The sequence below is a fragment of the Aptenodytes patagonicus genome, chromosome 1, assembly GCF_965638725.1.
Source record: "Aptenodytes patagonicus chromosome 1, bAptPat1.pri.cur, whole genome shotgun sequence".
Taxonomy (NCBI): Eukaryota; Metazoa; Chordata; class Aves; order Sphenisciformes; family Spheniscidae; genus Aptenodytes; species Aptenodytes patagonicus.
This window is the reverse complement of record NC_134949.1, coordinates 128,772,654-128,785,887: the sequence shown is the minus strand read 5'-3', so window position 1 is coordinate 128,785,887 and position 13,234 is coordinate 128,772,654. Positions and strand designations below refer to the sequence as shown.

The 13,234-nt window shown below is 45.6% G+C and overlaps 1 protein-coding gene across 1 annotated transcript in view; it reads right to left on the bottom strand.

Annotated features, from left to right (window-relative positions):
• EFHC2 (EF-hand domain containing 2) overlaps positions 1–11,493 on the bottom strand; it is a 63,615-nt gene extending 52,122 nt beyond the window's left edge. The window contains exons 1-2 of the mRNA XM_076355091.1: positions 11,419–11,493; positions 1,812–2,000 (exon numbers count right to left, since the gene is read on the bottom strand). Coding sequence (XP_076211206.1) covers positions 1,812–2,000; positions 11,419–11,460 — 231 coding nt within the window. The 5' untranslated portion in view covers positions 11,461–11,493. The remainder of the gene's footprint in view (positions 1–1,811; positions 2,001–11,418) is intronic.
• Between the last annotated feature and the right edge of the window lie 1,741 nt (positions 11,494–13,234).

The following is a 13,234-nucleotide window of genomic DNA, read 5'->3' as shown; positions in this document are numbered from 1 at the left end:
TACATTGCTGTGTGCGAAGTTCCCATCCCACTCTTTAAAAAATTAAATGTTACATATGAAAACCAAAAGTAACAAACATTGAATAAACTCCGTGGCATTTTGTAAAGTTGGCACAAGGTTTCCCTGGCACCTGTGGCAGTCAAATTATAAACATCGTTTCAAGACCAGGAGGCCTTGTGTGTGTACTTAATTGTAGAAGAAATTAATTATACATCTGCTTCCTATTCGGCATATGAAGTTGCAAAAACTATTTCTTAACCTACTTAATAATGAAGTTTCATGCCTGTCCTTCCTCCAGCTACTGTGGTACTGCTGAAAGTTAGAAACCAAAGAAAAATGGTAAGAAAGCAGACTACATTTAAAAAGATAAACACCTACTCAAACCATTTTTCATGTAGTCCAATTTGCTGAGCCACAAACTGCAGCACCAGAGGACACAGCTGCATTCTAGGCTCTTAACTGGGGAAGCTAAATTAGTTGGGTAGTACCCTTTAACTGTCTGCAATCGATACATACACAAGCCCTCCAGAGGCCAACTTGGAACCTGCAAACTCCTGCCCGGTATTGCCCTGTGGAGGAATACCCTGATGAGAGGAGGAATGTAGAAAGGCTAGCTACTCCATCTCACCAACCATGTTCAATGGCAGGTCCACACTGCATCCTACCTAACCTCTTTATTTCATAAACTTGGGTCCAAGTCCTGCTAACTTACCTATGGCCCTGAGAAGCCAATGCACACCTCCTCATTCAAAGAAGGGTGCCGATAAAGCACGTGCAGGACTGGCTGAAGCCTTAACACTTTGACACATTAGACCAATTCATACTTGAGCACATCGCTGAAAACTATGTGAGCAGTACTAAGGGCTTCTGAGGTAATGCTAAACGAAGTCACGTGTATCTGTTCAAGCCTTACATTTTCTTGTAGTAGTTCTGGTCTGCCAAAGAGACAAATGCGTAATTGTACTGCAATTACCTGCATAGCTTTTTTTATAAAGCAAAAATTATGAGATTAGCCAATCTTCCCAATATTTAAATACTATAATCATTTAGCCACACAACATTTCTGCGATCTGCTGAATGATTTCTTTTTCTGTATCATTTTTCTTCTCTGATTGTAGGCTTTTTGCTTTAAAAATAAAATATCGCTAAGTAGAATTTAATGTAAATTTGAACATGGAAAGTAATGACAGTGTGCTACAAAATTCATATCATCACAGATTACAGTTATTTGATAACTCTCTAACTTTAAAGGTGTCACTACATTCTTATAAAATAAAAAAATATTAATTTTAAATTCCTGTGTCTGTAACAGACGCAGTCTACCTATATTACACATGAACAGATCACACAAAAGTCAACAAGACTTTGAGCAAGCAAATATGATGGCGTAAGTGAATTCCAAGCCTATAGCACTCCACTGTGGTTAATGGTTCCCAAGTGCCCATGCACATTTTTTCCTGGACTGGGGCCTACCTTACATTCGTTCTTACCAGGCTGCCAAATAATTCCTTTATTGTCACCATTTTCACTAAAAAGAAATATATTAACCACTCCCTTATTTTTATTATATCCTGTAGGAGATGTACCCTGATACAGAAATATTTTTACATGTTGCTGTATGGCATGATATATGTTTATATTAATTGTCCAGTATAGCAATATGATGGAAAAATAGATGTTACCACTCTTTGTCTTTTTGCATGCACAAAATAATCTTCTGAAGTATTTGACTAACTGAATTTCACTTTTATACCGTTTTTGTCACATTGTAGCTATTCATAAAAACCATCCACATACAGATTTCTACATACCTGCTTGTCAAATGCTACCCAAGCAGGAGCATCGCTTCCTATCCCTTCAGGAAACACGCTGTATTTAGGTTTCAGCTTCTGACCAGGTAACGGTTCACCTCCTATTCCAGGTTTATCTTCTCCAACCAACATAGCAACATTATTGCGGTAACCCCAGTGCTGTGACTTGTGGAACTTTTCTTTCCCTATCTGTCAAAAGTTTGGAAGAAAAGAGAGAAAAAAACATCTGTGTGTTTGTTTTTAAATCCCTAAGAGTTAACTATCTAGACAAGGGGGATTAATCATGTAAAAGTTTCTCTATAATTAATTTTAATACAGTCTAAAAACCTGTAACAACTGGAATGCTGCAAGTGAAGTGACATATTTCAGTGGTCAATTTGCCAGCCTTAAAGATGAAAATGGAAAAATATTCCAGTAGTTTACTCAGGCTGAGAGACACTGGCTGCTTTCCCCCCCTCCTTCCCTGCAACAAGGATTGAGGCATGTGGTAGAAAGAAGCAAGTCACCCACAAGGACTGTTGCAAAAGGTAGAGGGGAAAAGCCTTTTCTGTAGATCTCCAGAGGACAAATGGAAACAGTTCAGGAGTACCCAGAGAACAGCCTGCTCTCATTACGTATGTCAAAGGTCTTTCTTACACTTGTGTCCCCAAGTGCAAAATAAATAGCTCTCTACTAGTGAACACACTTGAATTTGGGGAGGTTGGATCTGAATCAAAAGGCAGAATATTCATTCCATCTGGGCTTATTCCAAAAGAAGGTCTCTGTAGTAATTTCTTTATATTATTACTATTTTTTCAGGCAATTAAGGATGGAGTGCTTAAACAAATATGCACAACCAACTGCAAAGAAACCCATCTTGCCTACTCGCATTTCTTGGCTGGGGCTGGAGCCAGTCTTGAAGTGATGCAGAAAAGCCTCTGCCCTCACATGAATTTCAGTCCTGCCTGTGGGAATGTCCCTCCTAATGAGCTGACTGCTTTGCTGGCCCGTTCCCTCGAACGGAGGCAGCCGTCGTGAGCTGCGCTCGGGCAGCAATCCCCTAACAAGCCCACACATCAGTCCCACACGAGAGGACAGGGAAATAGGAAAAGCCGAGAGAAAGCTCCACTAACCCTTCCTCCCATGAGCGGCAGTTCTGACTCGTTAGCTCCTCTCGCTCTGCTGTTCCTCCCTTCCTCACCCTCCCAAATCCTCAAAACACTTTGTCTGGGAAGGCAGAGAAGGGCCACTGCATAATTGCACCCCAGCACACCTAGTAAGGGGAGATGGAGACTACCACAGCTGTGCCCTCCCTCAGCCTGGGACCGGCTGAACATGAGGTAAGATGAGGCTGAAGGGGGAGGAACTGATGTTATGGGTGAGCACAGAGAAGGCCCTGAGTAGAGGAAAAGGCTGGACAGCAAAATTTTCATAGTTGCACAGGAGCAGGTATGTCAGCAAAGTAGCAGAGGGCCAAAATTGCCTCTCATTTGGAAGACTGAGCAACACTAACTATCACACACATATGTATTTAAACCAGTACTCCCCCAAAAGGTCTAGACAACTCTAAGTTACTACCAGGAATCAAAAAATGGCCAAGAAAAACAACAAAGAAAAGGAACAGATCATTGTTTTTCATCATGGCAACGTTCAAGTGCTCCAAGATAACGTAACACGCTCAGCACAGCAGTTCTGGGAACAAGTGCAAGCAGTGAAGCAGCAAAACCTGAAAGTAACCAAGTAGTTATTTCATTCTGCCAATATGAAAGAGAGTGAGGAATTTGAAAGGCAGCTAACCAACCTCATGGCTCATAACATTCAATGCTCATATATACAAACTACTGCACACTGAAAGTTACAAGCTGAACTGTTCACCTGCCTTGCAGTGCTCTAAATCCAATGACACAGGACGGAGAGCTGCCCTTGACACAAACAGCTCAGTCACTACCTTAGCTTAACCCTTGCGTAAAATCCTTTTGCATGCCACTTGTGTCCCTTTGCAAGGACAGTGGTATGGAAAATAATAAATGACTTACTATTTTTACAAATTATTATTTTTAATACCATAATAATCAACGGCCATACCTTGCTTAGGTTAACAAAAGCTGGGCTAACCAGCACCCTTTGAAACAGTCATTGCAAAATGAGATAAGGTTCATATACTGGGGACAATAATGATTGGGAGTATGGAAGCACTTCCCCAAAGAAGATATTTAAAAGGTAAGCAATGTTTTGAAAAGAGGTGAATAAAAGGGCACATGGAAAGTATCATAGTTTAAAGAATAATACAAAGGAAAATAAGAAGTACTGCTGAACCATATGTTTATAACTCGCAAACAAGGGTTACTGGATAAAAGAGAAAATCAATAAAAGGAAATACTTGTTTGTGTAACGACTAGTTAGCCCACGGGCCCCCCTGCCACACAGCATTGCTCAAGCCAGAACTTTAACAAGATTAAAAAAAGAGCTGCATATTTGCAGGAATAATGCCCAAAATAAAATATTTCATATCAGCACATTTTTTTGAGCTGTGGTATAAAATTTCATGCTTCAGTGCGCAGCGTAAGCACTGCCATTTAGGCATTAGGAGCAGATCTTCATGTGGTCATTCCACCCTTCCCTGAAGAAGTGAATGCAGGCACTCTCCTGGTACAGGACTCTGGAACAGACAGGCACTGACAGGGTCCGGCACCCGCTTTGTAACACATCTGCACTTGGGATGGTTTTCTCCCTCTCTTTTTGGCGCTACTGAGCTGCCCTTTCTTCTCTTTATTTTTTTAATAATTTTGTTCCTCGGTAAGCTGATAAAGAGTTGGGGAGTAGTCAGAATGGGAGGGAGCTTTCTGCATTTATCAGTTCAAATGTGGAATAACTACAGGCAAGCTGAGTTTTAAAAGGGAAATTTGTAGGCAGAAACATCTGATTTATACTGAAGGTGCTACAGAACAGATCCACTTTTTGGCACAGCAAGTATTTAATTATTTTCCCCCTATTACCAAAGCATGAGTTATGGAGAAAGGCATAGTTATCAAAGCACAGTGAGGGTGGCAGTTTTCCTGAGCAAAGGAAAGCTTTTCATGTCCTCAAAGCTTCTTCTAGAAGCATTTGCTGTTCATCTGTTTCTGGGTTTTGGCGAGCTACAGTGTGGTAAAAAGTTCAGCAAAGTAAGCCAGGTTTGCCCCTGCTGGAAATTTTCCAGAATTTAGGGATGAAATCACAACATCATTCACAATTTGATATGAAAAATACATGCTGCAATTCTGTTCAGAATCTTTTACGGCATTCTTGTAACTTTTTAGGGTTCGACAGAAAGACTATTTTAGATTCCTAATCATAGAATTACTACTAAGCCCCTCCTCCATGAAAAGCACCTAAATCCATATGCAAAATAATCTCTTCTAAAAGTCTGTACAACTATTTCTTAAAAAAACAAACCAAAACAACAACAACAACAACAACAAAGAAAGTTTAAGAAAAAGAGTAATTATAACTGAAGATCACAAAAGAGAAAAATGACATTTGGAAAACTTCAGCTAATGAACTAAGACCACATCCAGCCTAAAATAGTGACAGAACATCATGTTACCTCCACACTAATATTAAATGACTTCTAAAAGAAATCTGTGAGAGTGCAGGGAAAAAGCTTTACTGTGTCCGCTGTGTTAATGCAGCTAAACTGAGCAGGCTGTAGATCTGCTGAACAAAGCTGGCCATTTTCTGTGCGGTGAGCCTGAAATAAATATTGAGGATACATTCAATAGTGACTAATGCAAAGGTCAGGATTCTCTGACTGCAGCTATTGGCTTTGCAAACTCAGCCACTGCAGCCCTTGGGGAACACTGCCTTGTGCTCTCTCCAGCATGCTCTTTAATACTCTGGTAGAGTCACAGCAAACTCATCAGGGAGCTGCACGTTTCAGCTGAACCAAGCACAACTGGAAATCTCTCACCACAGCGGCTGGAGTGATGAGAGAGCCCTGTGACACGCGCTGTCTCAGGAGCTACATGTTTTTAACCAAGTCCCACAGGGAGTTATGGCAGAAGCGGCTGGTAGCAGTCCAGTTCTTTTCCCTGTATCCAATTTTAATTCCCACCCTGAGAACAGCAGCTGCACTGTGCAGGTCCTGCTCAAATCCTGTATCAGGATGAACTGTGGCGTTTCTGAACTACTCTAGGCTGCTGATACAGTCTGCTGGTTGCTTCGGCTAAGCAATGGAAATAAATGCAAATGCTGCACACTGTGCCAGTCAAATTCATGTGACCTCCTGCCCTGTGGAAAGCACAGGTCTCCACCAGAGATGAGACAAACAGCAGAAGTTCCTGCAATACTTGTAAGAAGCATCTCTCTCAAAGTTAGCACTCGCTGCTTAGTGAAAAGCCGTATTTCAGCTACCGATTTTCAAATCTTTTATCATCCCTGGCTTGCTGCAGAGGTTTCAGTATTTTCAGAGGTTAAGTGGTACTGTAAAAGGAGGATTACCTTAAGACGTTGTTCCCAGCAACTGTGGTGCCCCTCTAACACATCCCAGAACAAGGTGCATCAACACTAACAGCCTGGATCAGTACAGGAAAGACACAGACCTGTTGGAGTGGGTCCAGAGTTGGGCCACAAAAATGGTCAGAAGGCTGGAACACCTCTCCTATGAGGACAGGCTGAGAGAGCTGGGGTTGTTCAGCCTAGAGAAGAGAAGGCTCCGGGGAGACCACGGCCTTTCAGTACTTAAAGAGGGCCTACAAGAAAGATGGGGACAGACTTTTTAGTAGGTCCTGTAGTGATAGGACAAGGGGGAATGGCTTTAAACTAAAAGAGGGTAGATTCAGACTAGATATAAGGAAGACATTTTTTATGCTGAGGGTGGTGAAGCACTGGCACAGGTTGCCCAGAGAGGTGGTGGATGCCCCATCCCTGGAAACATCCAAGGTCAGGTTGGACGGGGCTCTGAGCAACCTGATCGAGTTGAAGATGTCCCGGCCCACAGCAGGGGGGTTGGACTAGATGACCTTTAGAGGTCCCTTCCAACCCAAACCATTCTATGATTCTATGATTCTACTACCTTGCTCTTACTGCCTGAGCTGGTACAGCCTGAGAGAAGACAACAGATGGATATAAAGTAAAGGGTCCAAAATGCAACCCTGATGGGCAGCTACAGAAACATTTGGGTTTGGGGGTTGTGAACAGACAGAGATCTGGGGGAGTGGGGCCGAGGGGCAGGAGGTAGTGGAAGGCGTTCAGGAAAGAAGGACAGGGAAAGAAGAAGGGAAGGCACAGCAGGCAGGCTTACTTATAAAGAGGTTGGCAAGTGCCCTGTCAAGAAAAACTAATGTCCCGTTTTGGCACCACTGATTACAGGGCAGCAGAAAATACTCAAGCCAGGCAACACAGCAACAGTAGCACAGTTGAGGGCAATTCCAAGCTCCTGCAACAAACAAGGGAGATGTGGAATTTCTGCTGCGCCACTAAAGTTTGCAACAGAAACTGATATTCTCAAGGACGTATTTTCCCCCTGAGATCTATAAACTCATTGTCCAATTCTCTGAGAAATGTCATGCAGAATTGTTGCACAGAATTCTCTCTCTCAGAGGGATTTCAAACCTCAGGCAAGAAAATACACTGCTCAGCTAGCACCTGGTATATCTGACCCATACGAATACACGGTCCTCTCCATTAGCTGCTGATATAAGGCAAGAACATCAATCTGGTATCAGAAGGGACAGCTGCCTTGGACAACGGGCGATAGACCACTCACACTAACAAAGGAAGTAACGATGCTGTTGCACTGCAACCAGTGTCATCCCTAACACAGTCCAGACTCTGAATGCACAAACTTTTTCCTCCAGTAACAGAGTAAACTTCTTATATGCTACGTTTCCACCACATGCAGGATTACATATGGTTATCAAGATCTGTGATCTTCTGTCTTGAAAAACAGGCAACACACGCATATAACTTGTATAGACAAAGCTGAAAATCTCACTATTGCACAATTTCAGTACCAGTTGGGCTCTGCAGGCAGAAGCTACAGTACCTAGGTCTCCCCTCGGCTCTTAAACATTGGCTTCGGTGGCAGGAACAAAAGAAAAGAAATTAGGAGTTCCCCTTTTCAAGGGTATGCAACAGGTAGCAAAATTTTCAAACAGGTAACCCATGAGTTACTGTTTGTGAAAATAAAGAAACGAATAAACTCTTTAACGCAGCAGGACAGTAAATGATACGTGAGTACCACATCCTGCCACTGCCAGGCAGACAAGGGCACTTCTCTAAGGCTGTCAGGACAGAGGAGCACCAGCCTCGCCGAGGGGCAGCAGCACTCCCAGCACAGACTCCGGCCTCCCCAGCCTCGCCAAAGGGGAAAGGTCTGACTTCTGCCCATTAGCCAGCCCCCTGAAGAGAAGGCCCTTGCAAGTGGGCAGGAGATGGGCTAATCTGTGCTCAAAATACCAGCCTGCTCTATCATTAGATCTCCTGATCACCCACACGTGAACATGACAGGCACTGCTGATGAGCAGCTTATCTTTGGACTTCTGTTCAAGGAACAGGAGTTTTAAAGGAGGTGAAGAGGGTTTATCTGATGGGTGGACTTGTGTGTACACAAACTACTGTAATTTTGATTTTAAAGAGATTTGAAAAAATAGGGACGGTTCCTTTTACTCTCTTTGTAGACAGTAAATATTTTATGCTCCTGACGCCTTCTGCTAGCTGTCATTTTTCTCCACCCCATCAAATCAAACATCAAACATCAACATGGCACTGTTTGTGCTATGCCTGTCCCTTTCATCCCTGCTCTTCATTTAGCGCAAAGGAAACATTACTTTACGTTACCGTAGGAACCACTCCGGCTGTTTTAAAAGTGCCTATCACCTCCCTGTGTTTCCCTCCAGTCTCATTAGCTGTGATGCCCGAGCAGCAACATTTTGTCCCAGCTATGGAGGACCGTAGCGGCAGCATCGCTCTCAGGGAAGCTGCTGAATCGGGCACCAATCGGTTACAGTTCAGGGAGGGAAAAATAGTAAAAACCAGCCGGCGGCTGCTGCCTTTCGCAGTGCCGGCACCAGGGGTGGCTGCGAGCTGCCCGGCCTCGCTGTCCTTGCTCCCGGCCAGAGACTGAGTGTTTCTGCTGGATGGAGAGGAAGTAAGTGTTCCTGGTAGAGCTAGTTAGAATTAATAATAATCATAACAGAGGAGTAATACAAGGGCTAGTGGCTCTTAGATCCAGACACCTAAGCACTGCGAAAGGATTTCTTCCTTCCCATTTGCCGATGCAGTCCCTGTTGCCCTGAAGTTAGACACCGTGTCCCTAACTACCTTAAAGCTCTGATTTTTCTGGAGACAGCCCAGCCACCTTATTAAACATACCCAAGGTAGACAAAACCCATATGTACTCCTCTTCCACTGCCTTTCGTGGGCCTATATATGAGGCAGGTGGAAGGATTAGGGGCAGAGAAAAGAGGATTGCCGCAGTAGCTTGAACAGTGATAAGAGTGGAATTAATAGCCATAATTATAAACCAAGGGCTGACAGGAACAGCAATCCCCTGTCCCCTGCTCGTCCTTCTTCAGGGCATGCTTTGCTACTGTTGTTTTCGTGAGGTAAGAGGTGTTGATGGCAACGCTCAGAGTACTAACAGGTGAAAATACTTTTTTCCTTTTCAATTTATCTACAGCAGTGACACTTTTTTCCTTTAAATATGCTCTTCTTGGCCTCTCATTTGTGGAACTGTATGAAAATAAAATTAAATCTAATAGTCAACAACTAAGCAGAGATCAGAAATGCTTTCCAAGAAAGGCGAGTTATCAGTATTAACTCCACTACCTCAAGGACTGCCAAAAAGAGCAATGTGGAGCCCTGCCAATGGGATCGCCATGGTTTTACAATGCTGTCTTGTGGCAATTGTGACTTGGTTTTCACACCTTTAGTTCTCATAACACATATATGCACTCTATGTTCTTCAGCATGGGGTGTTCTGGAGACAACTCACTCCATCGTACTCCAAAAACAACAACCCCTATCAATTAAGCCAAATTGAAATTTGGAGAACAATAGAGTCTCAGATAACACTGAGCTGAGCTATTCTGCTTCCACCCAGCAGATACCAATGGTACACACCTATTTCAATGTCGCTGATAACGCCCACTCGGCAGCTACTTGAAGCATTATATACACAACCAACTCTTTACAACACAAGTTTGAATTCAGCAAGAGAGACTGAGTATTCACCACCAGGCCCTTTGGTTTTTTTTTTCCTTCTAAAACAATGGCACCCAGCCTACTGTTTGTGGGGAAGAAGTTGCCTGAAAGATCCTCACCGCTCATAAGCTGGGCTCTTGCTGAAAGAGGTCCTGTGTGTGCACACACGTGTGCAATGCTGACACACCAAGTGCGGCTGGGGAGTCCACATATTTCTACACAATTTCATGTTCCCTGTACCAGCACCTAGGCAGCTACAATTGCCTCTACTTGTCTTGTTTTTTTAGAGAGCTGCCAGAGGTTTTACACTGGACCGCATTTAATGCAAACCTATACATAGCTCATAAAGTGCACTCTCAGATATGCTACCAGCATGGACAAGTCTCATATTGAAGGGGTACTGATGCTCATGGTATCATTGGCATTAATACATGTCTCTTGACAAATCATTTGCAAGTTGTCCCTGAAAGACATTATCACCTTCTACACTCCCCCTCATAGGGTGGACTAGACTCAGGAGACAGCAAAGCACCCCAGCAAGTCAGGCTGCAGAAACGAGGGCTCTAACGGCCACAACATGTTCAGTGTGAAAACGACAGATTCCCTTCCAGATAAGTTTTAACATTATTAAGAAAGTCTACGTTGTTTCATCTGCCTCCTGAAGGCACCAGCTGCAGTGCCATGCCCGAATCCTTCCTTACCTCCTGCACCATTTCACAGTACAGACCGTATTCAGCATATTTCTAGCTATCCTTGATGAACAAGTTTGACGTAGTGATGGCAGCCTTCTCTTTTGTTTGCTGTTGTAGCTCGTAATAAAAATACCATCTTCTATATTCAGACTGCCATCAGTATTTAATAGTACTGGCAACTCTGAAAAACCATGTTAGCATCCTTAGCATTTTCCCCCCCCTCTGCAAAGACTTTTGGGGTTATTTAGAGGGTATCTGCCTCTGCCCGTTTTGCTTTGTTAGAGACGCAATTTGCTTTGTTAGAGATGCAACAAGAGCTCCAACTGCCCCACAGCAGCTGCCAGATCCCTCAGTCCCGGCCTAGCTGCAAAGTATTCCCACTCCCAAAGTAAAACCGGAGGAGGTTTGTACACCTAACAGCATCTCGCCTTCCACCTGCCGGGGAGGGAGAGGGGGGAAAGGCCTCGCCGTGGCACCGGCGCTTGCTCGCCACCCCTGGGGCCGACTCCGCAGGCAGCACCTGCGCCTCACCCCCTCCTGCCGGCCCCACCGACAGCGAAAGCGCATCTTGTTCCGCCCTCGTCCCCCCTCAGGCCCGCGGTGCGCTGCCGTCGTCCCCGGCCCGGCCCGGCCTGGCCTGGCCTGAGGGGGGGCGGCCGGGCCAACCGACGCCGACGCCGGCGCCGCCCCCACGGCAGCCCCGGCAGCGGGGCAGGGGAGTGGGAAGGGGCGTCCCCTCCGCTGTCACTCACGTTCCGGTCGCGGGAGGCCCCGGGCAGGAGCGGCAGCGCCATGGCCGCCCCGACCCGCCGGGAGCCCCCGCGCCGCTCCCCTCCCGGCCCGCGCCGCTGGGGGCGCCGTTGCCTGGAGACCGGCCGATTACGTCACGGGGGCGGGGCGAAGGGCGGCGGGGCCGAGCGGGGCGCTCCCGGCCTCGGCCCCGCCCCGCGGCGGCAGCCTTGGGCCGGTGGGGCGGGGCAGCCGCGGGGCCCAGGGCTCCGGGGCGCCGCAGGCTCGGCCCCGCCGCCGGTTCCCCCGGTGTTATAGCCCGCCCAGGCGGTACCGGAGGGAGGCAGGCCGGCCCTGGCCGTCGTCCTTAGGAGCCCTGGCCCCGCGGGAGGTGTGGCGGTGCGGGCCCAGAAGCGGGGGGGCGAGTCAGGGTTTGCGGCCTTCGGGACCGAAGTAGAACTAAATACGAATCCATTTATTTAATTTTTCAGAATTCATTGCCGCCGCCTTCACAAATCTCTCAGAATTTACCTCAGGCCGAAAGCTTTGTGTAGTCCCCTTCCCTCCTCCCCCCCCCGCTGGGGTGCGGTAACCTCTGTCTGAACATGGCCCCCCCCCCCCTCCCCCCCCCGAAATACCTCTGGAACCGGGGTCATGGACGGGGCAAATCCCACCACATTTGCCGTTTTCTGCACGAATTAATTTTTAATGTTTTTCGTTTTGTGCCTTTTACACAGCACGTTTTACTTTGGGGCCCTGGTGGGCGTGGGGGCGTTGGGGGGTGGGATGCTTTTACATCTTTTTGTTTGGTTTTTTGCGTTTTAGTCCACCGGGATGGTGAAACTAGGTCAGTGGGTTTCCACTTTCTGGTTTCCCAGTGCTGTATTATGCACCTGCATTTGCATTTAGTGCGGAAAGGTAAACATTTAAAATGTATTTTAATTGAAAATAAAAGGAACCATCGCTTTAATCACATTCATTTCATACAGTGGGTGGTATTACACTCAAATTTAAATTTCAAACAAAACACACTGAGTTTCTCACGGATGGCTTGGGGAGGAAGGGTTGTTTCTTTCTTTAATGGAAGTAACATTTTCCTTGTTAATAAGGGAGGATGCATTCCAGATCGCCTCCAAAGCCTATTCCAGAGAACAGCAACCATGCTACGTTGTGTTCCTCCATTTTACATAAAGCTGTTCATGAATATATTTTTTTAATTAGAACTGCTTTTTACAAAAAAATGAGTTTATGGGTAAAATAGTCAGCTGAAACCCAAGTATTTCGATTCTGATATGCCATCACGCTGTCTCAGAGGAGCTGTACTTCAGTTGCTTAATGTCCTTATTCTCATAGATGGAATGGATCTCCCCTGCCATATTTCATACTCCGTGATGCATCAGACCGTGAAATTCCCATAACATATCATCTCCCCTCCCTGAAACAGAGGCTCGTGGAACAGCATGGGCGATGTGTTCAGTTCGAATGAGCCTAGGAGGCGCTCCCCGTACAGTTCCCATGGAGCGCTTGTGCAGCATTCGCTCTCTGAATTGGTATTTGGCCAAAATGTTCTGATTTCAAAAAACTGTAATTTCAGTGAAAATTCTTTCATTTTTTATTTTTTGCCAAAAGTTTGAAATGGGGAAGGGAAGGGGAAGGAAAGGAGAAGGAAGGAAGGAAGGAAAGCAAGCTGTGCAAGTTCTGAAAGGGTCGTTGCAGGGCACGCAACACTGCCGCACTTCAGCAGTGAAGCTCTTCAGCGTCGCCCGTTGTTCTTTGCACGTTCATGTGATCCCCCAACAGCCTTTCAATATGCCTTTATGTACCTGACAAACATGGCAC